Source organism: Crassostrea angulata, chromosome 2 (assembly GCF_025612915.1).
Source record: "Crassostrea angulata isolate pt1a10 chromosome 2, ASM2561291v2, whole genome shotgun sequence".
In the NCBI taxonomy this organism is placed as follows: Eukaryota; Metazoa; Mollusca; class Bivalvia; order Ostreida; family Ostreidae; genus Magallana; species Magallana angulata.
The window spans coordinates 40979161-40993999 of NC_069112.1; the positions used below are offsets into that span (position 1 = coordinate 40979161).

Consider the following 14839-nt stretch of genomic DNA (forward strand, 5'->3'; position numbering starts at 1 on the left):
ATATCTTAATAAGCCGTAAAATTTATGTTTCGCTTTGATCTTTTTTTTTTTATCAATTTATTAAGAACACAATTTAGACATCTATGATTATTCCTGAGACGTATGTTAGCTGCAAACAAATAAGAATCAAAGTTAGAATGGGATTCAAAGAAGAAACATTGATATTACAAACATATTGGCATGTACTATAGAAGAATGTTTCGGAAACTATTTGGATAATCATTTCATAATACATACTAGATGATAACCAGTGCAAGCGCGGGAATTTATCAACTTACACATTAATACGATACAATGCTTAATATGTTGAACCATTTTTTTTTGTTTATGTTCTGTATACTGTTCTCGAATATTTTTTTAAAACCAGTAAAATGGTAATTAGTGCGTCCCATCTCTATTTTTTTTTCTTTAGGACATATATTGTACTATACTATTTATTTATGTTCCAAACATGCATGATATTCATATATGCGCAGGGTACAATATGTTCATTGTATACAAATTAATGTATTAAGGTTTACAACTAATCTGTCGTCGTATAAAAATGTATGTAATAAAAAAAATTCCAGGATATACTTATCTATTTGCACATCATAAACAAAAAATATCAGAAAAAAAGTATCTGGTCAACTTGCCCTGTACTCTCCGCCATGACATTAATTAGTTAAACCGTGTTCCTGAGCACCCCGTTGTGGAGAGGTATTTCCATCAAAACCAAACACCTATCAAATTGTTCCATTTTATTTATTCGCCTTTTTGTATTAACCAAAGATGTCTGATCCAAAGTGTCTGTCAGCGATGCATAATAAACTCGTCCTGCATTTATCGCAATGATAATTAGTCAACCCGCGTCCTTGGTTGTCCCGTTCTCGAAAGTTCTGCCCCATCTTCTCACCAGACGCCGTGCTTCGCAAGCCTCCAATACATCAAAACTAAAATCACGCATTCAAAAAATGAATTGAATTATTTTTTTTATTCAACTTTTGTTTAATCTGAATGCCCTTGAGCACTATAAGTACGTTCCCAGTAGATAATTCACTCTTTACGTAATCATTCAATATTATTTCATTGCAAGTATATATTTTGATGCAAACACCCACTGATTTGGATCCGCCCAATCGTGTCACCGCCTTACTCTTATATTTGCTACTTCGGGGTAGTTTATCGAAAATGAAAGTATGTTTTTGATTAATTTCAGACTAGTTACTTATCAGGTATAATTCAATTATTATAGCTTATGGACATCATCCGATACTAGTCAGAATATCAAATGTATAAGCCAGTTACAATATTGCAGGCATTTCGAAGTTTATTGGCAAAAGGTCTGAATTCATACGTATAGAAATTACAAGGCTTCGAGGGCGACAATACCAGGATATTTGTCCCTAGGTGACAGGAAAGCCCTATAATAGTGTTATGTTGCCCGATGCCGAAGCAATGTAATATATGTAACATAAGGTTAGCTTTAGAAAAAGCTAAGAAAGTCACCCAGCGGAATATTAATTTTCAGTTCAAAAGAAAATACTGTATATGTCGAAATACAATATACAGAGCAATCATGGCATGCAGGTGTACTATTATATTATTCTATACTATAATATACGATATACTATGTATAAAGTAATCTTCAACAACTCTGCAATTATAACTTTACAAAGATTGCCATCTGAAATCCAGGGTCCCCCGTCGCAAGCAACTGTCAATATAAATGTACATCCTCTCAAATCTTACTGACACAGTCTGGTGAATAAATACATATATGCAAACTTCGGACCGTGGCTGCAGACGATACCCGTGGAAAGTCAGTGTGACTGACGATGCGCAGTTCGACCTGCAAACTGATCAGTTTCATAATTAATTCGAACTGTCTAAGAACTGCGAACGCTAACGCCCGTTTCCCGCCTACATTTTACATCCAAATATTTCGGAATTTCTGTCATATATTCAAAAACTAAGTTTTCTACATAAAAGTATTATCAAATCCTAATCAATTTATATCAAAACAAAATTTGTAATAAAATTATTTATTTTTTGAATAAAAGTTTTGCGAGGTCTTAAATTTTTTTCATTGAAATCGGTCTCTATAGTGAGGAAAATTTTTTTTAGCGGCCAATATGTGCATAAAAACTTAATAATAACATATTTACGATAATTATTAAAGTAAAATTTCATTTTAATTCATATCTGTTAATTAGTTTTCGAAAATTTACAAAGCAAAATTCTTTTTTTGGAACGTATTTCGGTCTGTAGACATATGTCGCCCCCCCCTCCCGTGAAACAATAAACCCTTTGGTAAAAACATGCTAAATAACAATAATTAAAACCTCTCAAAAGGAATTTTTGTTTCACGGGGGGAAAGATGTTTTAAAAAACATTCCCGTTTCCCGTTATTTTCTATCATGAAATGAGCTATTTTAACCCAAAATACAAAGTTATCTCGCTTTGTTTGACCAAATCATTTATATTTAATGAAAATATACATAAATGTTTACATTATTAAAAAAAATTAAGTTTAATTAGACAACTTTCAAAAAATGACTTTTAGTAAGGCGGCTAGACAATGCTATCGTTCGCAGTCCTTCCCTCCCAGAATTCAGAATTACACAAGCGCATTTGAAGTTTAATCCAAACCTAATTAGTCAGCCCACGGGACTAATAACATTTTAAGCAAATCGAAGCGGTTTACAAACGTATTAACAACTGTATTTTTAGGTCACCTGAGTAAATTCATTGCTATGACCCATTGCTATCCGTTTTCGTCCATCGGCGTGCGACGTGCGTTAACAATTTTACATTTTTCTTCTTAAAAAACTACAAGGCTAATGGTTACCATTTTTGGTGTGAGCATCTCGATGGTAAGAGGAATCTAAATTGTGAAATTCATGGCTCTACCACTCCCGGGGCGCCACAGGTGGGGCCAAATATGTAAAAAAAAAAACAAACAAATTTTTCAAAAATATTCTCTACTCCCACACATATTATGAAAAAAACGTGTTGCATGGTTATGATGTCCATAAAGCCTTCTACCGAAACTGTGAAATTCATGGCCCCTGGGTCAAGCGTTCTAGAGTGGGGACAATATGGCCATATAGTAAAAATGTATTAAATCTTGGAAAATCTTCTTTTCTGCTCCCATACTACGAATTTGTTAAAACCTTAATGCATGATTATGATGTCCATGAAGCCCACTACCAATATTGTGAAATACATCGCCCCCGGGTCAGGGGCTCTGGCTCTATGGTGGGGCCAATATGGCCAATAGTAAAAAATGCATTAAATCTTAGAAAATCTTCTTTACTCCCATATATATCTGTTAAAAACTGAATGCATAATTATAATGTCCATGAAGCCCTCTACCAAAATTATAAAATTCATAAGCCCTGTGTCAAGGGTTCAGGCTCTGGGATTGGGCCAATATGGCCATATAGTTAAAATGTATTAAATTTTTAAAAAATCTTCTTCTTTACTCCCAAACATGTGGGCAAAAAACTGAATATATAGTTAAGATGTCCACTAAATCCTCTACCTAAATTGTGAAATTCGGGGCCACAGGACCAGGGGTTCAGGACATTTGGGGGGGGGGGGGGATATAGTGTTAATGCATATAATATTTTAAAATCTTCTTTTCCATTCTCACACATCTGTATAAAAAAACTGACTTTAACTGTACCGATCAAACCCAACCTAACAGTCAAGACGAACTTTTTTCATCGTAACAACAGGAGTAAGTAAATAACTTAGAATCTTCAAATTGTTATAGTTAACAAAACAAGTACAAGTAGGAATAAGACTAAAACCATTCCTGCTTCACTCCCCTCTGCTTAAAAATAAATGATATCATCATGATTATAGGTATACATAAACATAGCCAGAACTAATCATTTTTAAATACTAACAGAATCTAAAACTCAACAATGCTATCACTTACATGTAACATATGACCAGTGATTATTTAATCTTGCAAAAAAACAACAAACAATAATAGTCATATTTTTATCAGGCACGTAGCATCGATTTTGAAAGAGGGGTGGGGGGGGGGTAGACTCATCCAAAAAAAAATTTTGACAAGCCCAAAAAAAAGGTAAAAGTCAATTTCCCAAAATCTTCAAAATCCTAATCGGGGGGGGGGGGGGGGGGGGGGTGGGGGGGGGGGGTTCGCTGGCGTAGTATATATCTATAACTTCGATTTCTCTCACTTTCCGTTCCAATTTTCCAGTAAAAAAAGGGTGGGGGCAACTCCACACTAACAATTTTTTTTTAAAAATCCACTTGATCATATGGTATACCACTTAAGCACAGATGAAACACAGTGCATTCACTATCGATACCCTTCACTGTAAAATATACATTAACGCAAAACTACTTTGTTTTCTTTTTTATTCTATTCCGTTTATTAAATCAAATTAGACATCTGTCTCGTAAGTTATATTTCCCCAAAAAAGTTACATATTATTTAGCTCAATCAAGTATGTTTTTAATGAAGAAGTTAGAAATGGCATTTAATCAAATATACTTTAATCCTTAGTTAATTTTTTTGTCTCGAACCGTATCAACCAACTAAAATAAATAAAGCAAAACATACGCCTTTCGATAATTTTATTATACACAACAATTGTAATACCGTCTTCTCAAGACACAAATTGTATTAAAAATAAAATCTGTTTAAAAAAATGAAAATAAAGATAATAAAGCCAAGTTGTTACAAAGCAACAAACATGTATCTCGTTGCAGCTGAGATGCAAAAACAAAACACGATAGAAACTTTTTTAGAAATATTATTTAGTTATACAATATTCATTCTATCAAAATATTTGTTAATTACGTAGTCAATTTATAATTTGATTGTTCATGATTGCTAGAAAAATTTTAAATGGAATGTTAAAGTATTTCAGGCTATATTTTAGGCTGTAGAGGGTATGGAAAAATCTTTACAATAACAAATGTTGATATGAGCAAACCAGGCAAAAGTTAATTGATCTACACGTCAATGTTTACTGAAATGCAATATCCTTTAACAAAATTTGATACGTATAAATTTTATAGATCCTTAGAATAGTAATTGTCACTTTACCCAAAAAGATCAAACAAAAAGTTTTATAGTAACACTTTAGGGTTTCTGTGACTTTATGTCTGTGCACTATTTGCCTGTAATATCAGCATTTAAAAAGGCTGGGAGTTTTAATACATACATATATTTCATGCAAAAATATAAAGGACGAGTGCACTTATGGGCCCCGATAAAAAGTGAAAAAATGAAGAATCAAATTAAGTACATTTTCCCCCTAACATTATCTATTGATATCTATTCCATAAGAATTAACAAGTTTTAGCGCTGAATTTATTGTTTATAAAAAGCACGAAGCTTTAAAACATAGTAGGGGTCAGCAGACATTCGTGATTGTGTATAGTAAATCGAGGACAGGCATTCATTTTAAAGCCTTTGTTTACTGTCAGCCTAACCGAGTACAAACTTGTGGAAAAGACAAAATACGCATTATACATTTAGAAAACTCCTGTGAAAGTAAGAAGTTTGTACTCGGTTAGGCTGGTACCTAAAAAATGAAAAACGTATGAAAATTCAAGATTTTTCCTAGAGCAAGCGAAAGCTATTACCTGCGTGACCCATGTTTGAACTCACGCATGGAATAAATTATGTCAAACAATCACATGGTTTCTATCCAGGTAAACGTTTGTCAAATGTGCTCACTGTAAAACATTGACACGTTTTAGATCACTTTCCATCATCTTTGTATGGTCAGGAATGTTTGTTTGTCACTATGGAATAATGCAACTTCAAAGCTTCATTGGATTTTTTTTAAACGTAAAATAATACATAAAGTTTAAATCAGCAAACGCGCCAATCGATCCACCAACAGAGCAATGTTGATTTAAATGTCTCCTCCCTCTGATTTAAATAGACACAATTCAAATAGGTTCGGTTCGATTTTTCCGGATTTAGATTATTTATAGGCATTTAAAAATCCTCAATTTTTTAAATTGTATGCTAATTTTGTAAAATTAAGCATGCATATAAATCAGCAGTATCCATGAGTCCTTAACTATTACGAGAAAAAAGCAATTTGTTGATATTTTCTACATATAAACGGCACTGAAAAAGGGCCCATTCCCTATAGCTTAAGTGCACTTGTTCTTTGTGGTTAAGTAAGTTGGTACATGTAGCTAAACCTTCTGTTCATAAGAAAAGAACTAAAGTCCTATCCATTGAAAGAGTACTCCAAGTATCCTGAATAATAAATTTTAACGGGAACAACAATATAAGGCTAGTTTCAAGGTTACAATTAAATCTTACACGAGTATAAATTTGGTGATCCTGGGCTGCTTGCCCCCGCCCCCCCCCCCCCCCACTACCCACCCCTACCACCCACCCCTTGTAGGACTTTTACGTGAACATTTCTAGACGGTCCGTTTGTTTGATTAAATACAATTTAATATTTTTTTTTAAATAAAAAAAATTAACGTTAATTAAAAAAAAGTATTGTTTGCTCAAATTATTCCCAATAACTACATGTAGCATTTGCTTTAGAGTGCCTTTTATGCTAGGTTAGTTCTGTATTGTAACCAAATAACAAGCTCAGAAGACCCTGCAAACCGCTGCGGAAGAAGTGCACTGATCGAACGGCAAAAACAAAACATGTGTAAAGCAAATAATCAAAGAATATGACTAACATAACATTAAAAAAAATAAACGAATGTACACATATTTACAAGGCACTGATACGGCGCACATTCCGTTTAAAATTATTGCATGGAATAACAAATCACAAGCTCGGAAGACCCTGCAAACCGCTGCAGAAGAAGTGCACTGATCGAACGGCAAAAACAAAACATGTTTAAAGCAAATAATCAAAGAATATGACTAACATAAAATTAAAAAAATAAACGAATGTACACATATTTACAACGCACTGAGAGAGAGAGAGAGAGAGAGAGTAATCAATTAGCATCTGCATTTACACTTATATAACTATATTATTAGAGTTGTTCATATAATAATTTGGAAGGTAAGTATCTTTATTCGGGTTTTTTTCTAGGTATAGTTCGGTGCATTATTACACATCATATTTTTTGGTCCCGTTTCCTTTGGTATACCAATCCAACACTCTACCGATGGAACTAAATGGTTAACCCCCTAGCCACAGCTTATGGAAATATCCATATATACTCTTACTTCATTACACTGGACCCAAAATAAGATGAATTAAAATCAACTGTGTATTTGAACATTTGCCAGAAAGTATCAAAAATCGAATTGATGAAAGTAAATTGTAACAGTTTAAACCAGGCCTCTAGCATTCGTGTTGATATAAGATGGCTCTCCCATTTCCATATATTCGTTATCGTACGCCTTGTTGTGGAAAGCATCAAAAGTGTTGTTATACACAGCTGGAACCATTCCCTTATTTTGTTGTTGTCTTGCGTTGTTTCTCGCTAATGACATTCTTTGTTTAAAAATATATGTTTCAATGTAACAATCATTTTCAATAATGTATAGGAATGAACGCAACAGTGTTTATAGAAATACAGCAAAACTCGAATATAACGAACACGGATATAGCGAATTTACGGCTATAACGAATTATTATTCATGTCCCGGCAAATTTCTTATATAAACCTATAGATAATTGATGTATTTAACGAACAGGGTTATAATGAATTTACGGCTATAACGAAGTAATTTTAAGACCCCCGCTGGCAAAATTTTAACGTATTTTATCATTTTTTCCATTTCATATTCCATTGAAGAAACATGCAATTTTAAGATGCATTTATAAAATACTTAAATTGAAATAGTAAACGGATTTAAAAAAAAATGAAATGAAACAGTTATATTGACATTTTTTGTAAATGACGGTTATACTAATTTTATAACTTACGATACTTTAGAAAACTGTTAACCGGAAAAACCCTTAATTATTTTATAACGAATTCGCTATAATATTTTTTACGAATTGGTTATAAACGTATAGCAAATTACGGCTATAACGAAGTTTTTTCCATGGTCCCCTGAAATTCGTTATAAGCGAGTTTTGCTGTATTCACTTTCTGTTTTAGAATCTTACCTTGTGAGTACAATATATAAGATTAGAGCTCCGATGATGATAACCAAGAAACATACAACACCGATCAGGCTGTATAGAGAAATCGCCATGACTTTTTCTTTATCAACTGTTAGTGAAATAGAGGACATACGTAAACAAAGAGATCTTGTAAAACAATATAATAAAACAAACTAAAGAGGAAAGAAACATTTTTTTTTTGAAATTATATATTATTTGAAATTAGAATAATTTTAATTAAATTTGCATTTCTACTTTTTATTGGCCTCACAGAACCACTTATTTAAATGGTAAAATACATCTTTGGTAGACATCGAATATCTATAAGAAGGAAATTATTTTGATGTAAAAAAGGAAATATCAATAGTTTAAAATAAACTGTGTTCGATCATATCCAAAACAATATTTTATGGAATTATTCGGTTAAAACGAAAATGTAAAAAAAAAACTGTTACACAAAGCATAATAGTTTCAGTAGGGCCAACCAAATAACTATTATAAAAATCATCGTAAAATGACAAGGCAATACTGTTAACATATACAAATTGGTGGTTTATTTAGCGTTTTGTTTTTTTTTGTAGAATGTGGCTTTTGCAAAATCAGGTACATTTCAACTTGCAATGTATGTACTGTAAACCAACTACTTCTCGCGACGGCTATAATTCGCCAATTACCTGAGATGAACTGCGCAGCTATGTTAAGGCTGTCCGAAGCTAAATATATATATATCGAAAAATGATACTATTATAATTATCGAAAAATACTTTAACCGAGCGAGTTTCTTTAAACTTTTATTACATTAATTAACAGTGACATCCAACACTATAGTTGATGTATTTTTGTGACGTCATATATTTCTCTTAACCACGTGACGGGTGTATTCTAATACGGTAAATAATCTATAAAAATCGCATCGGTGCAAGTGAATAATGACATTATATCAAAAATATTCTTATGAAAAATCCTTCGATAAATAATTTATTTTGCAGTTCTTGCTGGGGATTCATATAAATATTTCGTTTATTTGAAATATTGTCAAAACATTTCGCACCGCCATCGAATTAGGCACATTTTTACCTTTTAGGCTCGATTTACACAAAATCGGGTCAATCGGTAGATTTACCCCAGCAAGATTCACATTGGTACTTATTTTTTCTCCCGATTACACGTAAAATATACTAAGATTGTTTTTATCTTTCACTTGCGCCTAGCCGTTTTTTATATGCAAATACATATCACCATTCATTAGATTACACGTAGCAAGGGGAGTCTCAAAACCAATAGTTTATGAATAGTTATTTACCTATTACGAAGCTTTAATACGGTTGATTTTTTATACTCCATATCGGTGATATTGAATTTAGTATCACTAATATATTTAACAGTGTCTATGTAAGGGAATGAATCGGTTTTATTAGGCACAATGAATGTCACTTATGACGTTACGATACATTCCCTAAGAACGATCGAAAGGAATGCAGATCGTGACGTCAAAGTTAACTATGACGTCATATCTTATGAAGTACAGACACGTGACTTCCTACATATCACTGTGAAATTAATCGGGCAGCCTTAACATAGCCGCGTGGATCGCGGCGACTAATTTTCGGAACCAAACCTTATCCACACCTTAATTATAAGCGAACGCAGCGAGGCGGCGCGAAGCGCCTCTCGCGTAGCGAGCTCCATAGACAACGTGTATGAGCGGAGAAAATTCGAGTTGAAATCTACACATTGTTCAAAGAAATTTTGATGAGGCCACGTGAAAGGTTCTATATATCCCAATAATCCTTTGCGGTGCATAGCAACATGGTGGAACAGGAAGCGTTTCTAAGGAGAATTCTTACCTCTTAATCGTATACATCTATTTCATTTATATCAACAAAAATCCTTTAAAAACACTAAAGTCAACAACACATATTCTTACGTAAAAAAAAAACTGTACCTATCTGGAATTTTGTTGACATATGACGTCATTTCCTTCCCCGAATTTTTCCGACAATTTACGAGAACTGTCGAGCGCAAAAGAAAGTTAAGTATGACGTCACAGTGACTTCGCGAAATTTTAATTTAGAGGTGGATCAAGCATATGTACTGGGTGTAACGTGTAGTAAGTACTCAGTATCAGTGTTAATGATGACTCTTCGGCTGATTTGTTTTGTTTTGATCATATATTTTTTGCTTAGTAAATACAGATGCAAGTTCCATACTTAACTGTATGACTGTCATATTGATTCAATTGTAATATGCACGCGTGAGGTAGGTGACAAAAAATTATTTAAAAAATGTCTTCAACGCATATATTTATAGCATACAAAAATTAACAAAATTATAAACGAATTGGTGATACTGAGGAAAATAACAACAAGGAACAAAATAGGAAAATACACACTCAGACAAGCAATTCATTGTTTACTGATCTTAATTATTAATGTTAAAAAGTAAAGGCATGATAAAACATGATTGTCTTTTAATAAAAAAAAAAAATCAAACAGCTTTGATTCAACATATTTTAATAAGTCTGTTTTACATTTAATTTAGGTTCAGTGGTAGTTTGTTTATTAAGTGTATTAGCCTAAAATGGACAATTGGAATAACTGTTTGATAACTTCGGGTTCCATGCGGTGATAAACGTTTTCGAGACAAAGCCAAAGTTTTTAGGTTGGGACAAGTCAACAGGTTAAAGTTGCATTTAACACTGTTGAGAGATGTTTGGTTCCTTCTGCGCTCGCCCCAACGGTCACACCGTAAAACATATTATTACAACTACATGGCAAATACTGGTCTGTGGCGAGAACTATTCGTGACAATGAGGCTCTCGCGCACAACGAGAAAAGTTGTCACTCTAGAATAAAGGGTGGTTACAGTAACAGTATGCATTACGTTAGAAACCTACAGGATTGCGCTATTGAAGTTAAGGACAACTTTTAGCTTACCATTTTTCACCAAGTATCGAACACCATAAATAAAATACTTTTTGCAGTAATTTGTTGATGCTTATTATTAGTAACAAGCCGGGAATGAAGTTTATTACATTTTAAGTATAAAATGACAGTTGGTTCTCTTCAAAATAGTTCGAAATTTAAAATTCTACCCAAATTTCCAGAAGTATTTAAAAGAAAAAAAATAACACGAACCGTCCTTGCACAATCTTCCTGAATATCCAGCTTCACATCCAGTTCGACAGGTTCCAGAGACACTAGAACATTGTGCTGGTTCATAACAGTGGCCACATGTCTCGTTGCAATTGTACCCATACTGACCAATGTCACAATCTGAAAAACAAAACGAACGCCATTATATGTAAACATTTTTTTTTTCTTTAAGAGATTCTGCCTGATATTCAAATACAAATTATTAAATATACAGTTAATTAGATTTTTTAAAGAATTCAATTATCAATATTAATAGTGATATACGTTCTATGCACAAACGTCCGCGATATCCAGCTGCACACCCTGTGCGACATGTTCCAGTGACATGGTTACACTCTGCTGGATCAATGCAGTGGCCACACGTATCATAACAATCATATCCATAGAGACCAATGTCACATTCTAAAGAATAACCCATATTTACATATTATAAAATGTATAATGGGAATTTATCTTCACCCCCTGTTTTTTTCGCACCCTTCTGCCTACGTTGTCAGCGTGCGAATTTAAAACTAAGCGAATTCAAAGTTTTTCTTATTATTTTTTATGACATTTACAAATGTGTCAGGGCGAATTAACCCCCCCCCCCCCCCCCCCCACACACACACACATTTAATGTTTTTTTTCTTCAAATTACACAAACCGTTCTTGCACAATCTTCCTGAATATCCTGCTTCACATCCAGTTCGACAGGTTCCAGAGACATTAGAACATTGTGCTGGTTCATAACAGTGGCCACATGTTTCGTTGCAATTATACCCATAATGACCAACATCACAGTCTGAGAAAAAGTAATACTATTAACTGTATTAAGTTTTATATTAACAATGTGGTGACTCTACTGAATATACAAACAAGCATTACTTTAAATACAATTAATTGACTTTCAAACATCATCAATAGTAATAGTGATGTACGTTCTATGCACAAACGTCCGCGATATCCAGCTGCACACCCTGTACGACATGTTCCAGTGACATGGTTACATTCTGCCGGATCAATGCAGTGACCACACGTATTATAACATGCATATCCGTAGAGACCAATGTCACATTCTGAGGAATAAAACACATTTACAAATTATATACTGTTTAGAGGAAAATTGTCGTTGTCCCCCCCCCCCCCCCCCCACACCAGAGTTACCTGTTTGGCAAGAAAGGACAGTGGAATGACTTTAAAGGAACATTTTTACCAACAAAAAAACAAAACAAAAAAAAACCTCCCAAACCCCCCTCCCCACCCACACCCCCCCCCCAAAAAAAAAACAACAACAACAACAACAATAAAAACAGAAAAGAGAAAAAAAAACCAAGAAGAAATGTGGAGTTTGTACCGTTTGAAACAAATGAAAACACACTGCACCAATTTACTTGTGTCCGCCCATAAAGATGACAAACAATGATTTATACTTTGCAATGCGTGTTCAGTTAATACTTTAAGACCTCCTCCGACCCGATCGTGATTGAATATTTTTAGGCTAATTATCGTAAATTTATACTCAATCAAATTATAATATCTCCAAATGACTTTAAAAAATTATCAATAGTAATTGAGCCTGCCAGTGGAGACATTCATAATTGAAAATCTATTCCAGTTGTGAACTGCCAACTTAGTAGCTGGTTTTCTTGTTTACACAAGTCATTCATACATCAAAATAAACCAGGTTTTATGAGTAAAAGACCTAAGGTAATTATAAATGAAACATGTTGTATTAATTACCGTTACACATCAAATTTAAACCAGGAGAAACGCTATGTGGCAAAACAACACGATGATTAATATTTTGAACGAGCGCAGATTTGGCGAAAAATATAGTAAAGTGTTGCACAACATTTTTGAGGTTTAATCATTATGAATAGTCTTATACAAAAGCACACTAAACTATTATGGTTATAGTTACGTTGTCCACAACTTTTTAACTTTAACGTTTCCCATTTCTTTCTTAAAACAAAATGCTTCAATTCAAACGTACCTTTTTTGCAAAAACCTCCAGTGTACCCATTAGAACATCCCGTATGACAGATTCCACTCGTAGTGGAGCATTGAGAAAGATCCATGCAATGACCACATGTCTCATTGCAGTTGTGTCCATAATTACCAATATGACACTCTGTAAAAAATGATGACGATATAGATATCAATCAAGTCCATGACATAGATGTATGCAATGCATATTTTCTATAGGCCAATTAACACGACAAATTTGCAAAAACAACGAATGACCAAATAAAACGAGCAACAACTGTTATTTCTAATAAAGGTTAATATCTATTTTGTAGAGCTATAGAAAAAGAAAATGGCGAAAATGAGACTTTTCAAAAATAATTTCTTTTTTGATCAGAATACCAAAAAAAAAAAATTGGTCGCCAAAGAAAATGAAATTTAAAATGCAATTGTATTATTAAGTTATACTTTAAATTTTGTTGTACACGGCGAATGTGAATATATTTTGCTGTTTTGCTGTATATCAAGTAAAATGCACAATAAATACCCAAATCCATGGCAACAAAACGCCTTTACAAATATAAGTAAATTGACCTTTATTGAATATCATAAATACTTCCGGCTTTGATGGGTTTCGCCCAGAGCTTTCGGAGTGTTTAATGTTGCCGATAATAATGACGATACACTTATAAAAGAGAACAATTATGTTTTAATAACGACTTTTCGATTGCTTTATATTCAAAACAATGTTCAGGGCAAAAGAAACAACAGATTGAAAGTGAGTACAATATTTAAGAACAATCGAGACTTTAACATTCCAACAATTTCAAGGGGTTTTCTTTTGGAACTAAAGATTAATACCAATTGTAAAAGATTGTCGATTGAATTTAGCACGCACAGAAAAATAGTATGTTTTTTTTCATTTGACGTTTTGTTCGGGTTATGGTTTTCAATTGATATTGCCTTATTTTATCTGTACTAATGATGAGAGTACATATCAGTTATGAAACATTAGACAAGTCACATAATTTATTTTTAGATATTCAAAGTATTATGTTTTCAGGATGAACAGTTAGAAGTTTTGTTAATTTTATACTACGCCGTCAATTTCTTTTTCTATTTCAAACAAAAGTAAAACGGCTATAATCTCGAAAGAAACATATATGTACATTGAGTCTTCTCTTACTAAAGAATACGTATAACTCAATAGACTGAAACCTTCTTTGCACGATGGTCCAAAATATCCAGCACTACATCCTGTGAGACATATCCCAGTAACAGGAGAACATTGAGTCAGATCTTTACAATGACCACACATTTCATCATAGTAGTATCCATATGAACCAATTGGCCAATCTGCTGAAGAAAGATACAGAAGAAGACAGATAAAAAGTCATTTTAATGTGCATCATTAAGTGAAACCATCATTGATTATTAATAAACACTGTATTTAAAACACCTTTAGAGAATCACAGAATAGGCGTTTTATAACCTTTGTGATAATGAATTCCATTGGAAACAGAGCAATTTGTTGTTGCATGCATGTTAAACTGGTTTTAGGTTTTGATTTCTTTACGATTTAAAATATTTTTTTTTTACAGAGGTTGAAATCTATACATGTACTGTGTATGCACTTATAGATATATTTTATTGTTATGAATT

General features: G+C 33.1%; 1 protein-coding gene across 1 annotated transcript; it reads right to left on the bottom strand.

The window, feature by feature from the left end:
* Positions 1-841: 841 nt before the first annotated feature.
* Positions 842-14518, bottom strand: LOC128174335 (multiple epidermal growth factor-like domains protein 10). Its single transcript, XM_052839907.1, has 8 exons — positions 14396-14518; positions 13206-13343; positions 12151-12288; positions 11877-12014; positions 11498-11635; positions 11216-11353; positions 8082-8187; positions 842-932 (listed from the first exon to the last, which is right to left on the bottom strand). The coding sequence occupies exons 1-8, from the start codon at positions 14493-14495 to the stop codon at positions 842-844; spliced, it is 987 nt and encodes a 328-aa protein (XP_052695867.1). The 5' UTR covers positions 14496-14518.
* Positions 14519-14839: the final 321 nt, after the last annotated feature.

Bases quoted from the DNA above. Each gene is read 5' to 3' on its own strand.
- LOC128174335 (XM_052839907.1), bottom strand. From the start codon at position 14,495: ATGTGTGGTCATTGTAAAGATCTGACTCAATGTTCTCCTGTTACTGGG. The intron at 13,344-14,395 runs GTTTCAGTCTAT...CATTTTTTACAG, and splicing joins TGGACCATCGTGCAAAGAAG to AGTGTCATATTGGTAATTAT. The intron at 11,636-11,876 runs GTTTGTGTAATT...GTTATTCTTTAG, and splicing joins AGGAAGATTGTGCAAGAACG to AATGTGACATTGGTCTCTAT.